General features: G+C 36.6%; 1 protein-coding gene across 1 annotated transcript in view; it reads right to left on the bottom strand.

Annotated features, from left to right (window-relative positions):
* Positions 1 to 3,619: 3,619 nt before the first annotated feature.
* Positions 3,620 to 27,960, bottom strand: part of LOC306854761 (paired box protein Pax-7-like) — a gene marked incomplete at both ends in the record, with an annotated part of 58,582 nt that continues 34,241 nt past the window's right edge. Inside the window, 2 exons of the mRNA XM_079392997.1 lie at positions 3,620 to 3,735; positions 8,478 to 8,727. Of these exons, the coding sequence (XP_079249123.1) occupies positions 3,620 to 3,735; positions 8,478 to 8,727 (366 nt within the window). The remainder of the gene's footprint in view (positions 3,736 to 8,477; positions 8,728 to 27,960) is intronic.

The following is a 27,960-nucleotide window of genomic DNA, read 5'->3' on the forward strand; positions in this document are numbered from 1 at the left end:
AAGATAGGAGACTAAGATACCTTCTTTTCACTAATTCTACACCCTTAAAAATGAAGGTTCTTTATTGACATTGATTGGTTCACCTGAAGAACATCCATGGAACCTTTTCATTGTACACAGGTTATTTCAAGTGAAAAGGTTCTTCATATTATTAAAATGTCCCTTTTTTTTTTTAATTGTTCACTGAAAGGTTCTTTGTGGAACCAACATGTTTCTTCTTTTGGGCCTTTCGGTATCTTTATTAAGTGTGTATCCATATAAAGTGCAGGTGCAGAAGATGAATTGGCAACTTCTAAAGAAAAACTAACAGACAGATTAAAGTAGAGGATTTAAAGAACAAATCTAGCAGAAACCTGATACTTTCTGAAAGGAATGGTGCAATCTTATCATAATCTTATATTTTTCAAAAAGCAGAGGATGCAAACCTCATCAATTCCTTCCAGTCTTGATTTGCAGAAGTTTACTTTGAAAACATTGGGAAAAAAGAAAATTTGAAATTACAAGTAAATTTCACAATCATTTGTAGATTGTAGATTGTAGAGACCATTGGGGCCAAAGTTTTATGATGTACTTTTTTATGATCTATTTTTTTGGGGGGAAACACATCCCGGGTAGTTTCAGTGTTAAAATTTCTTCAAGTTATTCATGTTGAGTTATAATATTCATGGTCACACTTGGTCCTATTCTCCCTAACAAACCATTAACTATGACTTGTGCCTCAATTAACTCCTAATTTGCTGCTTATTACTAGTTAGTAAGGTAGTTGTTAAATTTAGGTATTGGGTAGGATTAGGGATGCAGAATATGTGCTTTATAAGCACTAATAAACAAGTAAAATGTTACTAATATGCATGCTAATAAGCAACTAGTTAATAGTGAGAATTGGTCTCTATTCTAAAGTGTTTCCATATTAATATACTCTTCACCGGGACACAACTAAAAACATTAGCATTTAAATGTTTATAGTTATGTTTTACATGTACCATTTCAAAGTTCTCATCAGGTCTAATCAACCTTTCCCGTACTCTACCATAATGCATATAATAAGGTACTAAAAATGGCCAAAAATATAATCTAAAACAGCTTTCATAGTTAAACCTATCATCATTTAGTCAAACAAATTCAATGAATAAAAGACAAACTCTGGATGTTTGATCCTTATGTCAGTTTTAGAGCTTTAATTGATAACATTTACGCCAGTGTTACAGTAAAGACACCAACAGGCTGAAGGAAGTAAATACCAAATACAAGGTTCCCACTAAAGCTACTACATCATACAGCAGAATAAATTATACCATGGTAATGTGCACACATGCTGAAAGGAAATTGGAGGAAAGCATAAACACAAATGCTAACGAAAGCAGGTGCCCAGTTTGACATCCCAGAGGGGCATGATGGGTAATATTTTTAATATCCAAATGTTGATTAACAAAGGTGTTAGCCGTGGATGTTCTATACTAGAAGTCTTTTCATTGCTCATTTGATGAAGATATCGACAGTTGAATGGGAAGTGGGCGGGGTTTGGGTCAGGTGGTTTCTTCAAGAGTTCTTTTCCCCTTAAATGCACCCAATAAAACGTTCGCTCAAAGATTCGTTGAGGAATTCATTGAGTCAGAAGGAGTCAGTTAGCACCAAACACTGCTGTGTTTCCCACAGTCCGTTAAATGAGCCATCAGTCACCTCCAAATATTATGAATGTCAATATTTCATCTTCATTATGGATGCACTGATTTGAAGCTAGGAATCATAAGCAAACGATTCACCTTCCAGTCAGTTTTAAGTGCGACTGTCTTTTATCAAGAGCTTGAATCCTAAGAAAAATGATACATAATAACTATCGAAAGCAAATAAACAAAAGCAGTAAATATAAACACAAAATTACAATATAAGACTTACACATATCCCCTGCTTCATCTACCACACAACACCTTTTCTGTTTTAGTATAAAACATATTCTTTATAAACAAACAATAAACGATCTGCTTCATCTACTGTACAGTTCCAATTATGTGTCAAAATGTCACTTGTGAGTGCTACACAAATGTCGAAATTTCACAAATGTTTTTTTGTACAAACTTGTGAATGCATGAGATCTTAATTACAGCAGCTCTGGCGTGTGTATTTGTAACATAAATAAGAGAAAATGAAATGGAACGTAAGAAAGAGGTTGAGATGGATTATTTGATTGGTCACTTCTGTAATCTGATCATAGGCAGAAATAGGTGGAATGTTGTCAAAGTATAGGGTCAGTTAGATTTTTTTTTAAATAAATGTATTATTTTATTTAGCAAAGATTCAATAAATTGATCAAAATTGACATTAAAGACATGTATAATGTTATGAAAGATAAGAAATGCTGTTCTTTTGAACTTTCCATTCATCAAAGAATCCTGGAAAATAAAATGATCATTGTTTCCACAAAACCATCTTTGAAACTGATAATTAGAAATGTTTTTTTGAGCAGACGTCAGGATATTAGAATAATTTCTGAAGGACCACGTGATACTGAAGACTGGAGTAATGATGCTGAAGATTCAACTTTGCATCACAGGAACAAATCATATTTTAATGTATATTCAAATAGAAAATGCTTTTTTAAATTGCAATGATATTTGCTGTTTTAACTGTGTTTTTGATCAAATATATCATTTTCAAAAATATTTATCATACTGACCCCAAACTTTTAAACACTTAGTACTTGGTCTAAAATCCACTTGTGCATTTGAAACATTTAACTTAGTTAAAAAAAGCAAACTGTATAATCTATATGGAATGTTAAATGTTTGCATTGCTTGACTCAAAATCATAAATGTTTAAAACTATAAATTGTTGTCTAGCTTGAGGGCAAAGTGTTGCTTCATTCTAAAAATGTTCTAAATCCAGTATCCAGACAATGTTGTTTTCTTTCCCCCAGATGACCGGAGCGAGGGAAAAATCGCTGGTCCTCTAAAAGCACTGCTAATTCCCAGCAGAAAGCCAGAATTCCCACAGAGTGGCCAAGCTTGCATGGAATGTCAAGTGAAATATGAAGGCAGAGAAGGTCAAATTGCTCAGGAACATTACGGCTGGAAAGTGAAAAACCAGCAGTCACACTTTCAACACAAACACACACACACACACGATACCCCATTCGTTTTAGCCCACTGCTAGCATTTCACATAAAAAACTTTAGGTTTTGAATTAGTAAAAAATGCTACGTGTGGATCTTAAACAACAAAACGAAACAATAGTTACGATAATCATAATTACAACAACTGTAAGGGCAATCGTAATAACAATATCGATCGAAAACAAGCGAGATTGTAATGACATTGAGATTCATACATGACTTTGCACACCGAGGTGAAAGTACATTTTGGAAATGGCTCGGAATGCGTTCTTGCGTCCGTCGACGTGCCTGCAGCCGCTGCATGGTCCTCTTGTCCGAGTTAGAGGTACAAGACAAGCCCAGAATCACGAGAAGGTCACGTCAAATGGAATGGCAAGAGTTTCTTGTCTTGAAAATCAGAGTAAAAGCCTCTCACGCTCATGCCGGCGGATGCGCTGAAGAGCTCCAGCTGGTCGGAGGAGGTGTTTGTGCATCTGAGAGCGTGTGAAGGTGTGTTTGTAGTGGTCGGACTCAGTAAGCCTGTCCCGTCTCCACCTGTAGAAGTCCCAGCACCGCTGAATGATCGCCCAGCTTCATCCTTCTCTGAGTCGACAGACTCACGTTCTTGGCCAGATAGTCCACAGCAGCTGTAGGAAACGACACAAAAACACGTTCTCATGAGTAGGATGTTCCACGTAAAAGCAATCTCACACCAGTTTATGCATTAATAAAACACCACTAGAATAGAGAAGGCCTTCAGTTTGGTTAGTTCAAATGGTTTCAATGAACCGGTTCAAAAACGGATTCAAATATACTATACATACATTGGACTTTTTGTTGTATATTCACTGATGCTGGACCATTCCAGTCCAGGACAATGCGTGGTCGTTTTAGGTATATTTTCAGTTTTACTAGTTGTATTTACTGTATACACAGAGACATAATTATGATTTTAAAAATCAGTTTAATAAACAATGGCATTAAAAACAATTATTTATGGTTTCAGCATGGTTTGCTGGAGAGGTTATTATGTGAGTATAGGAGAGCATAAGTCTAAGTGGACGGCCATGACACGTGGAGTCCCACAAGGCTCAATTCTTGCACCGCTCTTGTTTAGCTTGTATATGCTCCCACTGAGTCAAATAATGAGGAAGAACCAAATTGCCTATCACAGCTATGCTGATGATACCCAGATTTACCTAGCCTTACCTCCAAATAACTATATCCCCATTGACTCTCTCTGCCATGCATTGATGAAATTAACAGTTGGATGTGCCAACACTTTCTTCAGTTAAACTAGGAGAAAACTGAAGTCATTTTATTTGGAAACAAAGATGAAGTTCTCAAGGTGAATGCATACCTTGACTCTAGGGGTCAAACAACTAAAAATCAAGTCAAAAATCTTGGGGTCATTCTGGAGACAGATCTTAGTTTCAGTAGTCATGTCAAATCAGTAACTAAATCAGCATACTATCATCTCAAAAACACTGCAAGAATTAGATGTTTTGTTTCCAGTCAAGACTTGGAGAAACTTATTCATGCCTTTATCACCAGCAGGGTGGATTACTGTAATGGTCTCCTCACCGGCCTATCTATCTATCTATCTATCTATCTATCTATCTATCTATCTATCTATCTATCTATCTATCTATCTATCTATCTATCTATCTATCTATCTATCTATCTATCTATCTATCTATCTATCTATCTATCTATCTATCTATCTATCTATCTATCTATCTATCTATCTATCTATCTATCTATCTATCTATCTATCGTCATTTTAATACTTAAAAAAACCTTAAAGGAAAATTAGTTGCTTTGGTAACTAACTGAATTTACATTTTATTTTATTACAGCTTTATTTCAACAATTGGAAATCATTTATTCAATAGTTTTAGTAAACTGTGACAGTGATTTATTCGAATCATTAAAACAGAACCATCACATAAAAACACAAGCCAGCACACGTGGCAGTATTACATGTTTAATGCAGTCACTGGTCACTTCTTTAAACTTCTGACCAGAGTATTCAACAAATGGCACATATAAAGATTACAGTTTTTCTCAGTCACTTTGGTGCATTTATCAGAACAGAAATGAGATTTTAAAAACTACTCGTTCAACCTCCACATCATCTAGACACTTGTGAACATCATAAAAGCAGTTTCTCATTCTTTTGAACAAGTTGTGATTTCTTTGGTACATTAATGCAACTGATTATGTATATTTGTCTGCTGTTTCCTACATTATCAGTTGCTAATATCATGTTGCTCAAAATGTATTATATAGTTCTCTGTGCAGTAGTCTTACCCCTCAACACATCTAATCATTAGTTCATCGTATAAGTCATTAAATGCAAAATGGGTGATCTAGTTATCATAAACTGTCAAGCATATTTTCTACATCTCTATTATCTCTATTATCTCTGTTAGACTTTTTGTAAATTTGTCATGAATTGTGCAGGTGAATCTGGACTTTCACTAATGAAGAGAATATAGATCAACCAATTATAAACCAATTCTCTGAAATGGCTCAAAGGTGCATCTCATGAACCTTCAACTGGAAAGCATGTATAGACAGAGGACAACACAAAAGTTACAAATTCTGACGATGGATGAACATCCAGAAAACCATCAGGGTCAACAGACGAGAGGAAGAAGAGGAGTAAGGATGCATGGAAGTGTACAGAGGCAAAACAGAGGAAGAGGAAGAAGAGGCCAAGGACAGAGGTGCATATCAGATGAAATAATGTTGTCAGTCATGGCCTTACAATGGCTGAAGAGTGCAGCTAAATATTGGGAGATCGAACATATCCTCAATATTTCAAATATTTCAAAACAGTCTCTTTCAATCAATATCCCACATACAATAATGTGTTAATTTGAACTTTTGAAAGGATATATGACATAAGAAGTGCAGCCTTCTGTATTTAAATACAGTAACTGTCATCCAAACTATTGCCATAGTTTACATCAGGAAATACTACAGTAACAGAGTGCACCGTTACATTGACAACATGACTAAGCATTTTGACTATCTTGTTTGTGAACAATGACTCGAGAACTTTTCATTCTGATGGCACTGATATGTTCATTGACATAAATACTTACTTTTGAGAGATGAACTAAAGATTTTGAGTAAGTTACAGGCTTTTGCAGGTAATCTATTGTGTGGTGCTATTTGTACGAATTGTTTTGAGAAATGCACCAAAGCGACTGAGAAAAACTGTAATAAAAGATATTACAAACTAAAATGGGCATTTAGTCAATCAAGGGCTAGAGAGATGAAAACGCCTGGTGTCATTCATTCAGCTCTCTCTCTGTGTGTGTGTGCCAGTCTTTATTACTCTGAGTGTTTGAGATTTCATGCTTCATACTCGCCTCGATTTCAGCAGCTCTCTCATCTGACTCATTAAACAGATCAGTCCTCTCAATCTCACTCATAATTAACCTGACATTCGCTCGTCAGATCTCTTCAATCAACCCTCCTGCACCTTCTGATGGACCTGACACTACTTCACACTCTCACACTCACACACACACACACACACACACACACACACACACCTACACATCTCACTGCTGACATATAAAGCTTTTCATATAAAGCTCATCATAATGACTACAGACTAACCAAACTCCAAAACATGCATTTTTGCATGAAAAAAAGAAAAGATTTTGAATAATTTTAATAAATCTTTGAGGACATCTTCAAAGAGAGTTTTATTCGATTTAGATAACCTCTGGGGAACAATTTTATCCCCAAACTAAAATTTGGACACAATATCTCAAGGTTTGTAAGACATATACATCACAAAACACACGTGCAGATGGAAACCACTGACTTCTGTGACAACATCAGCCTCTGATTATGTTAATTCAATCAATCAATTCTTTCCTGCCCTGAAGTTTGTGTGTATGTGAGAGAGAGGTGACTAAAAGGACATTAGAACCCTCGGGGTGTAAAAGTGGGCTTTGAAGTGTCCGTTTCCCATTCGAGGGAAGAGTACTGTGACTAACAGAGGAGCCCGGGGCTGGCGCTGGGGTCTTTATCAGGAGCATGTGTCTGCCCTGCTCTGATGGGCAGAGGGGTCAGAGAGACGGGCACTGCTCACCCTCAGAGAGGAAACAGTCTAGAACTGTCGATACGCACTGACCAATAGTGGCTTCCCTACTGAAAAGATCAGCATGTGCTGTACTGGCTCACCAACAATGCATTTATTTGATTAAAAATACAGTAAAAACTGTAATATTGTGAAATATTATTACAATTTCACATAACTGTTTTCTATATCTATATATTTTAAAATGTAACTGTTCCTGTGATGCAAAGCTGAATTTTCAGCAGCATTACTTCAGTCTTCAGTGTCTCATTATCCTTCAGAAATAATTCTAATATGCTGATTTGCTGCTCATTTATTATCAGTTATTACTGGTGCTCAATTATTAATAATGGTTTTGTGGAAACTGATATATTTTATTGGCTTTTTTGATGAATAGAAAGTTAAAAAAAACAACATTTTTTTATGGAAATCTTTTCTAACATTTACTGTCTTTATTATTATTATTGATCACTTTAATGCATTCTTGCTGAATAAAAGTATTAATTTCTTTAAAAAAATAAAATACTGACCACAAACAGTTTATGGAAAACAATTAACTTAACTAATTTGAGCTGAATGGCTTTTGCATTAAATGCAAGCTATAAATGAAACAAAAAAACAATTATGTAAAATAGGTGATTTTGAGTCGTCTGTCCAGAACCAAGACCAGCATTTTGATTTTCATGACTTTATCACAAAAATCTTGGACCACAGAAAGGCCATAACACTTATGATATATGCTAACTTTTAAAAATGTTAAGTTTCTTTCTTTTTTTTTTCTTTATATTAAATCAATACTCCCCCCCCCCCCCCCCCTTTTTTTAGCAATTATTTATTAAATTGATCGAAAATGATGAATAGTGAATAATTATAGACATTTATAATGATACAAAAAATTGGAAATAAATGCTCAACTTTCTATTAACTAAAGAGTCCAATATATTATGATTTCCACAATTTTTATTAGGCAGCACAACTGTTTTTAACATAAATAATAATCATGTTTCTTCAAATCAGCAAATCAGCATATTAGAATGATTTCTAAAGGATCATGTGAGACTGAAGACTGGAGTAATGATGCTGAAAATTCAGCTTTGCATCACAAAAATAAATGACATTTTAAAACATATTCAAATAGAAAACTGTTATTTGAAATCGTAATAATATATACTGTTTTTTATTGCATTTTTGATCAAATAATGCACCCATGGCGAGACTTACCGACACATTTTAAACAGCAGTGACATAAACACAGATAGCATATAATGGAGGGGCTGTACATACTCTGGCCGTACTGGCTGTACTGGTATCCAGCAGTGACGGGGTCCATGCTGTAGCTGGTGGCGCTGTATGTGGGGGGACAGTAGGACTGAGAGGAGGCCAGACTGTCCACACTCTTGATGGGGTCTGAACGCTGGCTGCAGCTCGCTGAGATGGGGTTAGAAGCCTCCAGACTGCCATGCAGAGGAGAGATGGAGAAATCGTGCTGAGGCTGGGTCGGGACGGCACTGGGGTTACTCAAAATACTCATCACCTAGAGAGACACAAAGACAGAAGCAGGTGTTTAGCAGCTGCCAACTTGCACATAAAAGGACCAATAAAGGACAACTTGCTTTCTATGCAACCTTTAGATGACAAAATGTATAGTTGCATTTAGTTTCTCAAACAAATCTTGTGAAGACACAATGCATTGTATTTATGCTAAATTAAATCCAGTACTTGCATCTTACTACTTTTGGATGCTGATTCCAGAATATAGTGCCTGTTTTGCAAAAGCATGTCATAGTTTCAAACAAAATATGATATATTTTGTTACATTTTTGCTTAGAACCATTTCAAGGTTGAACAAGTCTTGTATTTTTTTCTTAATCACCAGATTTCACAATGATTTGTTCAATTCGCAGCTGATTTTCACGTTATTTTATGTTTGATCCTAATTTCTTCTTTCTCCACACAAGTTAAATGGTGCTTGCCTGCTTTTGTTATTTCTATAAGAACATTAAAGCTTATAAATATGCATTAAGAAAAAAAATCTTCATTCTTATTTGATGAAAAACTACGTGATGGAAAGATTTTATTTATATTTTTTAGTGCTGTCAAACGATTAATCGTGATTAATCGCATCCAACATAAAAGTTTTGGTTTATGTAATATATGTGTGTGTACTGTGTATATTTATGAAGTATCTAAATGCACACACATACAGTATATATTTTGAAAATATTTACATGTATATATTTTTATTTATATAATGTATATTATATATAAATATATTTAATATACAAATATATATAATATGTAATATATACAATTTCTTAAATATATACATGCATGTGCATGTATTTATATATAGATAATAAATATACACAGTACACACACATATATTATGTAAACAAAACTTTTATTTTGGATGCAATTAATCACGATGAATCATTTTACAGAAGTACTATTTTTGAACTTATTTTTTTTGCAAAATTCTGTGATATCTTTCAGATATTTGTTGCTTTTTGATCTTTTTGACATGTGTTTAAGAGTGGCAAATACTTTCATTTTGAATGCTTTGGCAGATATTTAATGCTCTGAGCAATCAAATGGTACAACGGCAAGAGTTCCTCTCAAACGGCAGGTCATTCTCACAGTCCAAAAAACGGAGGGAAGGGACAGAGAGTGAATTGGTGCCAGGCACAGAGCACAGCCAGCATCCCAGAGTGATTAGCAAAGGCCAGAAAGAGTGATACAGCAAAAGAAAGAGACGGGGGAGCGAGGCCAGACCCATCAGACCCCAGCGGCAGTGCCAAACAGACCCCTGTCCCGAGGCCTCCAGCACAACAAGCACTGAGGGAGAAGATAATCCCGCCCCCAGGCCCCAAAAACACCCCCACTCTCATGAATAATAATGAGCAGCGGCCCGAACACAGCCAAGTACGTGATCTCCCATTCCTAATACACAGGCCGCGCTCTTAAACTAACATTAATGTGAGCACAAGCTCCTTGTTTAATTGTTTGTGCATTGAGAAACAATGAATGGCTAAGATCTGCATTGTTTGTGGTCTTTGCAATCAACTCAGTTAATGACAATTAATTACTGTTTGAATACTTTCATACCACTCATGCTCATGTTGCAGTAAAATGCATATACTTTGCCTTGAATGACCTACTAAATTCATCAAAATTTTGCACAATGCAGTGCACTTGACCCTCCATTCCTAGTATGAGGAATGAAACGGAATCAAGATTTTAACTCTTACAATCATTATTAGATTTACAAAAGGCATTACTCTTAACTAAACATCTAAGGCCAAGTAAGATCATGTGACAATAACATAGCATACTACCGTTTGAAACCATTACTATAAACTGCTTCACACATGGGCGGCAAATTGCATTTTGTGGTCCATAAAATCATTCTTACATAAATTGTTGCATTAATTTGAACATGGCAACTTACATGGAAATGGTTTTATTACAAATTATCACAAAAAAGGATCAATAATCACATAGCAAACATATGAATGCATGACTGAATAAATGAATGAATAAATAAATAAATAAATAGCTGTTTTTTTTTTCTTTTAGACTTTTTTTTATGACCAATTATCACATAATAACCCTGAAAATAAATATAGAAAAATTAATAAAATAAAAAAACGTTTCGTTTTAGTATTTTTTCTTGACAAACTACCACATATAAATCCCTCATTAAAAAAAAAAATACAATAATAATAAAATAAAGAACAAAAATACAAACAAACAAATAAATAAATAAATAAATAAATATTTATTTCAACTTCGATTCATTCTAACAACAGGATTTCACACTCTTTAAACAACATGGAGCATGAGGTCTGATGAAAAGGTAAAAAAAAAACAGGGAAACCGATTAAGAAAGGAATAAGAGCGAAAGAAGAAATAGTGTTTGGGGCTGGAGAAGAGTTTTCCAGGAAGCCCAACACATGGTCTTCCCTCTCAGTCGACAGAAAGCATCCTTCCCAGCATCAGGTTCACGTTGCGTCTCGATACGCTACGCTGCCCTTTGACCCCCTTTGGCTGCTAAAGCAATTAGAGCATCCAGAGCTGCTTAAACACACACAGACGTGACACACACAAACTCATATCCGTGTCAGTTTAAACACAGTTCACATGGCGACATCAGCACAAACCGCCAAAACAACGAGAGGCGCGCACGAGCGGATGGGGAAAATTAATCACATTATGATTAATATTCCCTAAATGTCTCGCAGGAAATATGGAGCACTTGAGGCGCATCAGACACATAACGCTGGTTAGCGGTTTCCTCATGCTAATTCTATCAGTATGGAAGCCCGTTCTGCACACATGTGACATGCATCCGCATAAGTGGGAGATTCATTGCCGTGTCTTTATAAGAGACACATGTGATGGGGCCATATGGTTAGAAGATTCATACGTTTCCTGATTATAGTAGAATGGAAAGCACAAGTAGCCCTTGTTGGTGGCCACACGAGGGGGCCGTGGGGTGGGATGATGGGGGCGGACGGCAGCTGCAGGGGTGGCAGAGATTTAGTCATCGGTTAATTGAAGCTTGATTACACTGCTCCCTTCTTTATATGCACATTAAATTAAAGCGGCAGACAATCAGGACTGACTCCTCTATCAGTGCTTCTAATTATAAAGTGCGAAATTCCAGCAGCGCTTCCTCAACAGAGCCGCGTTGACCTCCTTTGGAGAGTGAGTGAAGGGAAATCTCTGGACCTTTGCTGGAAAGGCCGGGATGCTATTTTCTAATGTTACACTCCTGGTTTCTTCAAGATGAAACCCTGCTATAATGCATGTCATATTGTAGAAATCTCCAATAATTGGCTCATTATATAGATGGGGGCACATTTCAACATTAAAGCACACTTACTATTGGTTTACTGCTAGAATAGAATAGAATAGAATCATAATACACAGGCACAAGGAAACTACACTTCACTTTTAAGCACTACACATGCATCTATGTATCAGTTGAGAAATCCCTTGCAATTTCCTTTGTAAAAAAATGTGATTAATTATATTAAATGTGCACTGGTGTTCTTAAAAGTAAAATATACGAAAACTGTACTTGCAGATAATGTAATATTTATTATTGTAATAAAAGGCCATTAAGTGTACGTAAAGAGAACACACTTTCATGATATAATTTAAATATTAAAATTAAAAAACTTTTTTCTGAAGGATATTGATTTAACATAATAATTTAACATCAATAATCTTGACTTAAAATGTTTTATTCAATCATTTGAATACAGGCTTTCCCTTAAGGGATAAAATGTCATTTTTTAATTATGAAGTTTGAGCCATCTTTTTGTTTTATCTGTGACAATATGTGAGAACATATATGTTTTACAAGTGCAACTGCAAGAAGTAATTGTCCTTGCAAAGGTGAATGTTTTGGCGTTGTGTTTCATGGAGAGGGTTATGTGTTATATATTTTAAGAAATTGGCCAAACATCTAGCATAACATAGTCTTATTTAGTCAGCTATACCTTTGAATAGACAGCAATGAAAGGGACAGTTGACCCAAAAATGAAAATTATTTAATCTGAAGAAGATATTTTGAAGAATGTTGGTGACCAAACAGTTAACAGTAGCCATCAACTTCCATAGAATGAAAAAAAAATATATAAAAAAATACTACAGAAGTCAAGGGCTACCGTCAACTGTTTTATAATATAATATATATTTTCATATATATATATATATACATATATACATATATACACATATATACATATACATATATATATATATAGGTCAGTCGTGGCCTAATGGATAGAGAGTTGGACTTGTAACCTGAAGGTTGTGGGTTCGAGTCTCAGGTCCGGCAGGGATTGTAGGTGGGGGGAGTGAATAACCAACACTCTCTCCACCCTCAATACCACGACTGAGGTGAGACCCTTGAACAAGGCACCGAACCCCCAACTGCTCCCCGGGCGCCGCAGCATTGGCTGCCCACTGCTCCAGGTGTATGTTCACTACTGTGTGTACACTTGGATGGAGCGCACAAATTCTGAGTATGGATCACCATACTTGGCCACACACACCACTTCCCTTTCCCCCTTTAAAAGTTACTTGAATGTTCTAACTGAACTTTGGCCTAATACTTGCTAAATCTAAGTCCTGTCTGTGAAATTAGCCTTGGATTCATACAAGCACTTTACAATGACTAATTTCATATCGTATGTGTTTATTAAACTGAACAATTCAACAGCTTTTTAAACTGCCATAGATACACATTGTTCAGGGGAATCGTGACCTTGACCAAAAGTGGCGTAGCTGCTAAACGTCCCCGCAGGGGAAAGATTAAGCTCAGCTGAGATTGTATTACAAATCTACCCACCCAGAACTTTAACGCAGCTAAATAAACAAAAATCAATATCATTCAGATCTGATACGGGAGTGTGTGACATATCTGCGCAAAACAAGCACCTCCGGCGAACGCCGGGTGATAATGCAGTTCACAAACTAAATAAACCTTCATTTCACATACTTGAATTCTCTGTCCCCCCCAAGTAGGCTATACATTTCTCTCCTTTGTTTCAACTATATCTTCCGCAGTGCTTTTCTTGTTTGTTGTGCGTTGTGTGCAGAGTAGATAATGGAAGTTAGCGCTCCAGTGTTTAAAGGACACAGCCCAGAGGCAATGCCTTCCTCTCTCCAAATAGATTACTCCATAAATAATAATAAAAACTAATTAATTCTCCAACTTCTGAGACCCTGCAGCCTGAGGCGGCGCAAACCCAGAATTGTAAATTGATACAATGTGCATCCTTTCAGATAAACAAATAGTGCATGTGCAACACACTAAAAGGGATTCTTTCATACCACTCTAATTTCCTTAACAGTCAATTTATATGTTTTTTGTCTAATTAAGTGTACAACGAGTCCTTTCGTGTTTAGTCAAGCTCTGGAGAAACGGCTCGACAACTGCGGAGCTAAAAGGAATCTGTCGGGTGCAGATGACAACATTTCAAGAGGTAATTTTCCCAAAAGCCAAACATTAAGGTTGTGCTACAGCTGCATGTGCACTCAATTTGACATGTTCACAAGAAGAAAAAAAGAAGCAGTACTGGAAAAATGGAATTGCAATTCCTCTATATTAAACATTAAAAATAATGTTATAGCTTTTCTGTGCAAATTGTTAATGGTCACAATCTGGCACAAATAGCGAATCACTGCCACTTTCACTGACTGTTTTATCAATGCATTTTCATAACTTTTCCAGTTGTTTGTCATTACTGAATAAGGAATATTAAAAGTAATTTCACAGAGATTGCACTCAATATAATATTCTATATATTTAACTAAAATTAAAATCTTTTTAAAATTTAAAAAATAAAATCAAATACATTTTTTTATTATTATTTTTATTATTATTATTATTTGAAATAAAATAAACATTCAGTTAATAAAAAAATATAAAAAAAAATTACCAAGTCAATTTCTCATTTTAATTTAGATTAACTTAAAGTAAAACTAAAATTACTAAAACTAAAATGACTATATGTATATAAACAAAAACAAATAAAATGGGTAAAAAACAAACAAACCACAACTATAGCTGGTTCAAAATATTAATAAAAAATATTTTTTTTCCAAAACTTTTAATGTTTTGTTGGCTGAACAATTGACACTCCGGTACACAAAAGTATATAAAACTAAATGGTCTCTACTTCCATCCTCCTTTTAGTATATGAACTTACTATATTATTGTTATTACTGATGTTATTTAATTTTTTTATTATGTTATTTTTTTCACAAATTTAGCAAAACCACAAACTATATCTAAACCTACACATACATATTCAACAGAATAATTTTCACAACATCCAACAATAACTCAAAGTACATAAATAACAACTTCCATCTCTTTCGAACCCCTATTGTGATGCTTGAAGCCGTTCATTATTACAAACAATGTTTTTTCAAGGGTTTGTCCGTACATCAAGTCAAATATGGCATCTACTTCGACCAAAGTCTATTTCCATCTGAACACAAAGCTAAAAACAGATATACGACATTTCAAAATGAAACAAACTTTTTGTAAATTATATGATCACTGACCATAAACTAGATGTGCTTTGTTTGACAGAAACCTGGTTAAAACCAGATGAATACATTACTTTAAACGAGTCTACCCCCCAAGATTACAGTTACAAACATGAACCGCGTCCAAAAGGTAAAGGGGGAGGTGTTGCCACAATTTATAACAATATTTTCAGTATTTCTCAGAAGTCGGGTTTCAAGTATAATTTGTTCGAAGTAATGGTGCTTCATATAACGTTATCCAAAGAAACAAGTGTTAATGATAAATCCCCTGCGATGTTTGTACTGGCTACTGTATACAGGCCACCAGGGCACCATATAGACTGAGGTAGTGCTGGCTGCAGATAAAGTCCTAATTGCTGGTGATTTTAATATCCAAAGAGATTAATATGAAAGAGATTTGTTGGGATCATGCATGAATTATTGTAATGCTTTATTGGGTGGTTGATCTGCACGTTTAATAAACTCCAGCTGGTTCAAAATGCAGCAGCTAGAGTTCTTACTAGAACCAGGAAGTATGACCACATTAGCCCGGTTCTGTCAACACTGCACTGACTCCCTATTAAACATCGTATACATTTTAAGATCTTGCTAATTACCTATAAAGCCCTGAATGGTTTGGCTCCTCAGTATTTGAGTGAGCTCTTATCGCATTATAGCCCTTCACGTCCGCTGCGATCTCAAAACTCTGGCCATTTGATAACACCTAGAATATCAAAATCAACTGCGGGCGGGAGATCGTTTTCCTATTTAGCGCCCAAACTCTGGAACAAACTACCTAACACTGTTCGGGAAGCAGACGCACTCTGTCAGTTTAAATCTAGATTAAAGACCCATCTCTTTAACCTGGCTTACACATAATACACTATCGCATTTCTATAATTCAAATCTGTTAAAGGATTGTTAGGCTGCATTAATTAGGTCAATCGGAACCGGGAACACTTCCCATAACACCTGATGTACTTGTTACATCGTTAGAAGAACGGCATCTACACTAATATTAGTCTGTTTCTTTCTTATTCCGAGGTCACCGTAGCCACCCAGATCCAGACTGTTTCCAGATCAGATGGTGGATCAGCACCCTGAGATGACCTCTACAGCCAGGACACCTAGATGAGCCCCAGACACTGATCCCCAGTAAAGACCCTGTCTCCAAGACGGCCATCGGGACAAGACCACAGGAACCAGATGAGTCCTTTGCACAATCTGATTCTGCTTTAGCCTAGATTTAAACTGCTGATTTTAAATCACTATTTCGACAAACTATTTCCCCGTCTAAATACTGTAAAGCTGATATAAAGCCACTCAGCTTTATATCAAGCCATTTAACAATTTGCATTGTTAAAAGAGCTATACAAATAATATTGACTTGACTTGTGTTTTGACCACGTCTTGGAATAAAGCTTGCAAATGGATCCGCACGTCTCCCGTCTCGTTCGCCCCATAACAGAGATAGAGAGGATTTCAGGAGGGGGTTCGGGTGTGGAGAGAGTGAGACGGGGGGCTTTTAAGAGTACAAAGACTCCAGTAGCAGCATTGAGTTTGCCTTCAGGCCAGCCTGCCAACAGAGCAGATAGCACAGGCCTCTGCACCCTCGCCAGGCTCTCGGCCAACACACACACTACTCTTAATCTAGCCCAGAGTGGATTAGACAGTTCCTCTCACCACTAACTCCCCCCTACCCTAATGCCCTCCAGTGCTACCTTCAAGTTTAGTGCAGGTCAGGAGGACAGACGGAGGGGAATCGGCACACTCAGTGTGTGTGAGTTATCTGAGAGCCACAGAATATCATCTCTTCCCTTCCCTGATCTGCGCGGCTGATAGTCGCCTCTACTGGAAATTGTGAGCACTTTTTCACACTCCTGCTGTCGATTGTTTGCCTGCGTTTCAAAGAAGTCCTGGGGCCAAGATTATGGCAAATAACGCTTGCTGTAACTGATCAACCCCTTCGACTGACGCCCATTCGGGATTACAGAAGAGTAACGTAACAGAGAGAATCCTGGAAGAACTGCAGCAATCAATGTAGTATAATGACGAAAAATATTTCAGGCGCAGCACTGTGGATACTTCATTTGATATTGTAATTGTTTTAGACCGATACAGTTCAGGTCAAAAGTTTACATCCCCTTTTTAGAATTGCAAAATGTTAATTATATTACAAAAATAAGAGGGATCATACAAAATGCATGTTATTGTTATTTAGTACTGACCAGAATAAGATATTTCACATAAAAAATATTTACATAAGTCCACAAGAGAAAATAATAGTTGAATTTATAAAAAATTACACCGTTCAAAAGTTTACATCCCCTTGATTTTTAGTGTATTGTTACCTGAATGATCCACAGCTGTTTTTTTGTTTTGTTTAGTGATAGTTGTTCATGAGTCCCTTGTTTGTCCTGAACAGTTAAACTGCCTGCTGTTCTTCAGAAAAATCCTTCAGGTCCCACAAATTCGTTGGGTTTCCAGCGTTTCTGTGAATTTAAACCCTTTCCAACAATGACTGTATGATTTTGAGATCCATCTTTTCATACTGAGGACAACTGAGGGACTGATATGCAACTATTACAGAAGGTTCAAATGCTCAGTGATGTTCCAGAAGGAAAAACCATGCATTATGAACCGGGGGGGTGAAAACTTAATGAATTTGAAGATCGGGGTAAATTTAACTTGTATTGGGAAGCTTCTGAAGGGCAGTACTGAATGAAAATAAACAATATTTAGGTAAAATAAGAAAAATGTACACATCCTCATTATGTTCAAAAGTTTTCATCCCCCTGGCTCTTAATGCATATATATATAAAATATAAAATATTTCTAATAATCTACACAGATTGGCTGGTAATCAGATGCTTTTTAAACACGACTATGGATTAACCACTCTCCTCTACTGCCCATAGTGGTGCTCATCTGAGACTAAATGACTATTTAAAAATAACAGTGGTTGCATAAATTCAATTAGAGGCTTTTGGTCACGGTGGAAGGGGAGCGCGGGCCAATTAACCAGCCTGGGAGCTTCAGCCAGCCTGACTGCTGACACAGAACAGATGACGGGGGCCGCTCGCTGTGTCACAGCCGTAATTGGCCAAAGTACATTAATCAAAACTGAAAAGAGGCTTCCGAATAGAAAAGAGAAGGAGAGAAAGACGAGGAACAGAAAAGGGCGACAGAAATGGGAGAGTGGGGGTGAGTGAAATGAGTAAATGGACAGAGACACTGAAAGATAGACAGAGAGAGGTGAGAAAATGAAGGAGAAGAATACAAATGGACCTCTTATGAGAACACTGAGGAGCAATGCGATTGGTTACAATAAATGAAGCATTCTAGTGTTTGCATTGCAGAAGCAGTAGCTCTGTTCCAAAATACAGTGCAGCTGCCTAATAGAGCAGCCTAATAAGACAGCATAACCACAATGGAACATAATAAGTGACTGATTTTGAACCTGATTTTGATTTTGAATGGACGTTTATATCTTTAAGCTCGGAGTTTATCTCTAGCACTTCTAAATAATGGCATATTTTTATTCTTTGGCAGAAATGATGCCCTCTAATACTGTCTAGGTAGGGAGCTCAGAGCTGGTTTCATGGAGGGCAGTAGGTGTTCTGGAGGAGAAGGGAGCGTGTGATAATCATGCTCAATTACATTCTGATTGACACTGACAGAATCTGGGCACTGACATACAGGACACAGATGAGAGCCATTATCAGCTGCTGAAACAAGCTGTCATTCCTCAGAGGCTGTTTACTGTACTAAATAGTGTGCATATGCCCTCTACCTCTCTCCTCTGGTCAGTCACACCTCACGTCAGCAAACAAACTGACAGCTGCGGACAAACGCTTTGTAGGCATGCACAATGTAGTAGCAATCAAATCATATCAGCCAGGATTATGGTTTTAAAATTATTACCTGCTGTTGAAATCTAAGGAATAGATCTATCTATCTATCTATCTATCTATCTATCTATCTATCTATCTATCTATCTATCTATCTATCTATCTATCTATCTATCTATCTATCTATCTATCTATCTATCTATCTATCTATCTATCTATCTATCTATCTATCTATCTATCTATCTATCTAATATACAATAAAAAGATATATACATTTAATAATCAATAAATTCAATGTCAGAATAAGGGACTTTAATATTTATAATATTACCCAAAATGAAAACGTAATAATAATTGTTATCATTGTTATGATTATTATTTAATAAGTATACTATTTGATAATAATAAAAAGATTTTTTTTTGCATATTGTTTCACCAAAAATTTCAATTTGAGTGCATCTGTAATATAAAAAGCATAAAAAGCATTTTTTTTAAAATTAGTGATAAACATATGATTTCGTCTTGTAGAATATTCTCTGTTGGTGGGTGAAGTTCACATTTATTTGTATTAGCGATCACATTATCCTTCTCAAATATTTCCACAGATCTTGGCCGCAGTCTGTCAGCTAAACGAAGGTTAATATGACTTCTATTTGGTTGCATTTGAAGAACGTGTGGAGGCACAACTGTCTATTCTCCTCCACTGATATGCTTGAGTGAATATGGGATGGATTCAGCCACCAGGAACAAGCCACACACACACACACACACACAAAGCAAAGCTCCTCTCACTTTGTACTGGTGCCTCAACTGAGAGAGAGAGAGAGAGAGAGAGAGAGAGAGAGAGAGAGAGGAGGGGAGGCGTGGAGGGTAGAGGTTTGTTTGCTAAAATCAGCAGGGGATCAGCACAGTGAAAAATGTCAGGTCAAATTGTTCTTGACAGTGTTAATATCTGCACCTCACAGCAATAATTACATGTAAATAAACAGCGAAATAGTGCTCAGCTGGAGTCTAAGAGGAAGAAACTGCTTGTGTGAGATAGCCAGCTGAGACTCAAACCGCTCACACAGGCTCGTTTTACAGAAAGTGAACGAACGAGAGAGAAAAAGAGAGAAACTCAACTCAATGTGGCATTTGCTAAGACAAACATCACTATTATTATTGCTTTTATTCAGAGTTAGTGAAATACTAATTTTAGTTCAGTTTAGAAATACTAAAAATGAACCCTATAAAGCCTACTGTTTCATATTTGGTACACACTTTTCTAAGGCGTCTAAATGATCAACATGATCAAAACTGCTGAAAAACCTGTTGTTCAAAATATACTATGCTTGCTACCATTGGACTGAGAGTTTATAGCTTTTTATACCTTTTAAGCAAGTAAAAGACCTAGTATATTTCTAAAAACGTTCTCATTCAGCTTGTGATTCACTTGTGTTTTTATTATGAAATAACACAATAACTTTTATTTTGCATTGCACTGAAGCAGGTTTACTTGATTCATTTTTTTTTTTTTAATTCATGTTCAAATGTGAATATCAAATTTGATCATAAGGCTTTTGAGGGATTTATTTGTTCATCTTTCAGTCATTGTATTGCATGATATGTTCTTAAACTATCTTTGATCATAAAACTAAGCATTTAAATGTTATTTTACTAAGACATATTGTTGAGAGATGTAGAGTCATAACTAATATTCATATATTTTTATCTAATTAATCTAACTGATTTACATTTCATCTTACTTTTTGACCATATCAATATTTTGTGCAATTTGGGCCTCTGAAAACTATGAAAAGTATTATATTCTCACTATATCATACTATATAAAAGCCTGATGTATTGAATGTGAAACTGAACAAAAACACATATGTTGGCTAAAAGTTCAATAAATTGTTCCATTTTGAAAAAAAAAAATTCTGACTATTATTTCACATGTCAGGCTGCTTGTGCCTCATGCATGAATTATACTACTTCCCAAATCACTTTACCTGACCACATGGACAACTTTTATCTGGTGGAGGATAAAACGGGTGAAATATAACTTACATTGTGTGGGTGAGACCAGAAAAATGCTGCATATGAGACAAAGAAGACAGCTGTCCCATGATGTGCGGCTCAGCCAGAGCGGGTCAGTCCGAAGGCAACCCCAGACATCCGACAGCAGGTTGCTGGTGTTTGGCTGTGGATATGTGTGTGGTTGGGGGTTTGAGTTTGGTAAAGTTTGAGCAGCGCTGCTCATTGCAGTATTAATCACGACGGTGCACCTGTCAGAGTGGCATGTGGAACTAACAGGACACACATTTCACAAAGACGACATCCAAAAGCCAACGGCTACCAAAGAGGCTTATCGATGACTGTTCGACCCCAAACCCTTAACCTGTGAACTCATGATTATGAGGGCCTAGGTTACCTGGAAAAAAATCCCCTCACCTGCTAATAGGTGATAAAAATCAACTTTTACAACACTGACAATAAATTGTAGCGACAGCAATCCAAAAGAAACCGAAAATGCCTCTGAACTTGATACACCTAAGCATTTTTCCTGAACTTTTACTTGTAGCAACATTGAAACATGATCCGGTAACCACAAACAAATGCAAATTCACACAATACTGTCTTAACCTTCAACATCACTACATCAATAAAAGACACCCGGTTTAATATTTGATCTAATGCAATGACATTCAAAAGCCTAAGCATGATTTGTTTTACCTGTAAAAATGTCTGAAAGTCATTGCATTAGATATAAATTATGTTGAAGGATGTCTTCACTAACATCCCTTTTCTTCAACAATTTTGCACAATGTCTTTGAGTCAGCTGTGTTTCGGTGATTTTTAGTGGATGCGTGAAGTCAGGTGTATTTCATCACAATATGATTCAATAACCACATCTGCCATTTTAGCATTGCAAACTAAACAAAAAAAACACTTAATTTGATATTTGCTCTAATGCAGCATTTTTCATAAATAATGTTTTACTTGTAGCTACAAAGACATTTAGACACACTACAAAAGCAATTGCATTAAATATCAAAATACGCAGCAGGATGGTTTCTCTTCGTTATTGTCACTTTTCTTCATAATGTTTGCACAAGGTCTTTGAATCATCTGTATTTTGGTAAATTTTATTGGATGTGTATCTTGTACTTCTATGTAGTTTTCAAAACTACATCTGCTGTTTTAGCATTTCAAACCAAGCAAATTTTAAAATAAAAGAAACTTAGTTTGATATTTTATCTAATCTATTTACATTCATATTTTCAAGTGTGACTTTCTCACTATATGAGAAAAAAAAACTAGAACTAATAAATCAGTTTTAATAGAAAAGTTCACTTATACTACATAAAATCTAACAGATTTGGCCTCCGGTAAAACAATAAATAAGTCGTCCAGCATGCCGTGGCCTCTAAGTAATTGACATACAAGATAGGATCAGTGAGTGTGCGCATATATGTGGCACCATTCTCCATATTATAGGCATTTCCAGTTGCGTGGGACACACGGCATATGAATTGGTCTCAGTCGTTCCCTCCTTTAAATCCCTATCTCCTAGGATTTGCTGAAATTTATATTGGCTGCCTCTGCAAGATAAATGTAAATCGCATTCCCTTATATTTGCTATTTATCAGGATGCGGCAGCTCACTTTCGGCAGGGGAAAATATCTCTCACCCGCATACAAACAGCCTTGCATTTAAATAGCATTTTTATTGTCCGCCGTAGCCTTTCATCTGAACGGCGGGAAAAGCATCTTCCTCTCCAGGGGAAGGAGAGGGAGGGAAAAAGAGAGACCAGCACACAGCCGTCTTGAGCAGCCTTAAAGGAAGCGGTCGGGGAGGAAAAAAGAGCAGCCAAATAAATAAATAAATCTCTTTTTCTTTGAAATAAGAGAGGATGTTGCTATTGGACTCAACGGGTGACTGCTGGGAAGCCAAAGATGGAGTTTCGAGAAGACAGACAGGCGTAGAGCATCCATGACCTGATCTCATGAGACTGACCACCTCTGAAAACACCTGACAGCTGCTTGTGTGTGTTGCGTCATACAAAGCCTTCTTTTCTGAACTACAATCTTGAATTAGATCCCAATACTGAACCTTTACACTACGAATATACTTTATACTTAGAAAATTAAATGTTTGTCTGTGCAAAACTCGCAGCTTCCAAGCTGTTGCTCTGCTGTTTATGCTCTGAGCGGTTTCTTGATTGGTTTCTCAAGTCTCCATGATATTCAGATCCTACCTTCAATGTAAATCTCATAGATTTTTATTGCCCACCACGCTAAAGTTGTAAGTCTGACTGATTAGAAAAGTAGCAGCAGACTTCTCCTCAACAAGACGGTGATTTGAGCATCATTCATGTTCGAAAGTTTGGAAATGTTTTAATGTATTTTATGCTCTCTTATGCTCACCAAGGCCGCATTTATTTGATCAAAAACAAGAGTGAATATTGTTAGAATTTAAAATAACTGTTTTCTATTTGAATATATTATAAAGTGTAATTTATTCCTGGTGTGCGAAGCTGAATTTTCAGCATCATTACTCTCAGTCAATTTTATGTATGAGAAACAGTGATATTAATCCTAATCTTAGAACGTTTTACTTGATTGAAGAACCTTTTTAGATTTCGCAAAGAACCTTCTCTGTTTCTTTAAAGAAAAACATTTAGTGCAATGGAAAAGTTCTATGGCTGTTAGGATCCTCATGGAACCATCAATTCCAATAAAGAACTTTTAGGCCTATTTCCAACAGTGTAAATAACCATATACTGTAATGACAGCAAAAACTAGTGTCCAAGAAAAGGTTTAGAAAACATTAGCTTTCGGACAGGTAAGTTTGACGCTGGCACAATCAGTTTCCATTGTTATCAGGCCTTAGACTAAACTTACAGACTCGAACAGTAAGCCTTACGCCAAAACTACAGTTCATTTTTTTTTGCCTGTGGCGACGATTTTGGCTGTCTGATGTTCTTGGCAGCTGCCAAGCAGGTCTTGTTTTTTTGGAAAGCCTCTTATAGGTCTTTTCCATTACTGCCAAATATAAACAGTATCTGTTTTAATATGGCTTCTAATTATTAAGTTTCAATTCCCCCTCTCGCGGCGCGAGCGCACGGGGTACGGATGAATGCCACGCGCTCATCTGCTTTGATTCGTTCGTCGAGAGAGTGTGCCAGCTGACACGGTGCCCAGTCTGCGGCTTAATGCACAAGTTTTTAATAATGTGTGGGACTACATGAGTCTCCGCAGCTCATTGATATTCACGTGCCTAATGTCTTGTCAAAACTGCGAGGCGAGGGAGACGGTAAGAGAAGCGAGCACTTGAAATTTCTGAGGTAGGTTTCTTTCCTTTTTAGTCGACGCCAGCACAGGGTTCTTAAACGTAATTCATCCCCTTTTTTCCGAGAAGGACTAATGGAAGAGGGAGAGGTTTGAAGCTTCTCCGCGCTTATCTCTGTCTGACAGTCGCGAGCAGCGGTTGGCGAGGGCTGGTGTTAGCGCGCTATGCTGTGCGGTACGGTGCAGGCGAGCAGGCCCGGGGACAGGGATCAAAGGGAGGCTCGGGTGAGCGCCGTTTTTCTCTCTGATCCCTCCGGTGGCGAGACCCAACCCTGCTCGCACGCTGCCTTACGCATTCATCCATCCGTCTGTCCGTAAGCAGAGCCTCATTCCACAGCACAAACACACTCCCACGGCTCACACACACACACACACACGTGCGCGCAACAACCACTTCTGCTTCCTTGATACAAGCACAAAAATTTATCACATTAAAATGTTCCCTGCAACAACGTTTGTCGTTCTTTAAGTACCATGCATTTCTAACAAAACTACTGGTATGCCAAGTATTATGACAAAACCGTGGTATTTTTATATAGGGCCTACCTTTGATGTAAATACCATGGTATATGATTATGGTTGTTCTGTAATTATTCTGTATGTCAAAGTAGCATGATATTTCCATCCTATAGCTAGTATCGCCACAGTACTTTGTCTATGGATGAAATTATTTAAAAGCATTGTAATATAGACTGTAATCTCCAATGTACTTTTAACAACAATTTACCATGTTTAACCATAGTTAACCAGCTGTTTATCATTAGCGTAAAACAACCAGTCAGCAATAAATAAACAAACAAAATATTTTTTCCCACACTGCTTGGAGATATATAAATTATTGCTATTATTGTAAAATCATAATAAATATATTATTCATAATTGTAATACTATATATAATTTTGTATACATTATAATTGTTATATTATCATGATTTAACAATAAGATTATACATACACACACAAACATTACTACATTTTAATAATTGAAAAAAAAAACTATGAGACCTATGAAATTATGTATGTATGCATACATACATATATATATATATATATACAAATTAGTGACCATATATAAATTAGTTTGTTGTTGTAACATATGCTTATAAAAAATGACCATAAATTACCAGAACTTTCATCAATTTTTTGTTTAAATTATTAAATTGTAGTAATACATGCTATCACATTTTCTACATATTGTTTTTTTCTATATTTTAACATTTTATATAATTTTCACAAGGAAAGCTTTCTGTGGTTCTGCAGAGGCATGTTGTTTTCCTTTCTCTCCCAGCAGGTGTCCCTGTCAGGCAGAGCAGTGGAATCCACCTCAAAGCTCTCTGCCAAGGAACACATTTCCCAGGACCACTCTTAAAAACCCATTTAGAGAGGCATAATAGCCAGCGTGAGCACCTGACATCACGCTCCGTCTCTGGCGCTGCTGTTCTCTGTCTATTCCCGTCTGCAGAGAAACAGGAAACTTCTGCCTTTTATTCTCTTGATAACATCAATTAGAGATGTTCTGCTTGCATATGGGATATTGAGGGATATTAGCTATATCAGTATGGATATTTGAAGGGTCATTGGGACAAAATATATAATTATGTAACTTATAAACACAGCTGGTGAATTTTGGAAACTATTGAAAATTTGTTCTCCAGCAGTCTTTCCCAACAAAAATGTCTTCTATCCAAAGGAAGGAAAGGAAAAAGAGTGTTTTCCCCGACATTTTTCAGAGTACGTGTCCTTATCCATCACCTGCTGTGCGACAAAATGAAGTGGGGCGATACGGCTCACCTCAACCCAAAAACATACCTGCAGACCAGCCAAGCAATGCCTAATAGACCCCATCTGACACTGCCTCACTCTCAGACCAGCCTAAACTTATAATCAAGGACTACGACAACAACAACCATGGCTTTTCTCCTGGCCTGTAATGGGAAAATGCGCTCTGTCTGGATGGGTTACACCAACACCTGTGCTGAGATCAGCAGGAGTCCATTACCGGCCACCACAGCCCATTTACAGCCAATCGACACATTTTGGTCAATCTTTACCAGCAACCGGTAGCCCATCAACGGCAGACGTTAGGAGAAATAGGTCTTTCGTCCGAACACATGCGCCTATCTCCTCCAGACAGGTGTTGTCTGTGAACTTCCAATATAAAGGACTTATCTTTGATCTAAAAAATAAAAAACACAATTTTTTGACCGTGTCACAGGAGGCAAGGTGACATCTGATGTTTTGGATAGGAAAAAGATTCCCGGCTGTAACAGATCCACTTTCTTCTTGCTAAACAGCTAGCTTTCTTTTACTAAACAACTGCTGACATGCAAACTCAAGTGGTTTATTGTTTTGAAAAAACTGTCAACTGACAAAAAAAGTTATATTTAATATTAATGATAAGAATGAACAATTCTTCCATCACATAATAGAGTTCATTAGCTGAACTGTGAGCTGAGGATGAATCAAAGTTGGGGTCGGGTTTGTGATGTCTGATATGACCTCAGCAGATGCTCTCGCACCTTATGTTGAGGATTTTCCGTATGAAAGCTGCTATGGTCGACTGAACTCTGTCTCTCCTGTCAGAAACCGCATTTATCTCCTCACAATGACTCTCCCATATGAAGTTGAAATGTATGTTGCACACTTGTTGGTGGTCCTTGACTATCTAGTCAAACTCCTACATTTTTCCAAAAATACAAATTATTATATTATTCTTTCTTTGTCTAAAGAAATTCATATGTATGCCCAATTTAACTTTCATAAGTATCAAGCTATCAAAACAAGCAATGAAACAAGTGGCAATATACAGAAATATAATGCTAAAAAAAATCAAAACATAGCAATCGAAAAGCAATAGAAAACTGAAATATTTTTTTTTCTCCATTTAAAACCTGCAGACCTGATCCATGTCATTAGACAAAAGAAAAAACAAACATTAATTATTTATAAGGAGAAAGTGTTTAAACGCAGCTGAGAAGGAAGCAAGAGGCAGCATTCTCTCCAATGTTAAATGCTCCTATTAATAGAAAAAAAGACCTCCATGTCTGCTGGTATTTATGGAGGTTTGGAGCGAAGGCATTAGTGCTCAAAGCCCCTGTGCCACGATTAACAATCTCTCTCACTGTAAGACGCCCATGTTATCCTTCCGACGTTGTAGTTACGAGGGAAAAAGCTCTTTTTTGTTACCAAATCCTTAATTCTTTCTTCTCTGGAAAAAAAGAGGGTAATACCGAGAATGTTTCTCAATCTGCTTTGAGAGAGCAGGGGAGAGAAAAGGAAACCCCCAATAAAACATGTGTGAACGAAAGGGTAATTGTGGACAAATGCAGCATTGAAATTCATTTTCAACTCTTTACATACCATTTCAATCTTATTTTATGCTTGTTAGCCACATCTTGTTGGTGAGGGTCGGCAAGACTGCCCAGTATTGATGGATAATTGTGTATAATTCACTCCTTACATGCAATTTGCATCAATACGCATTATTTTTTAATGGTGGGTATTTAAGACAGAACCATTTCTGGAGAAAGTCACC

Source organism: Barbus barbus (assembly GCF_936440315.1).
Source record: "Barbus barbus genome assembly, chromosome: 35".
Lineage (NCBI taxonomy): Eukaryota > Metazoa > Chordata > Actinopteri > Cypriniformes > Cyprinidae > Barbus > Barbus barbus.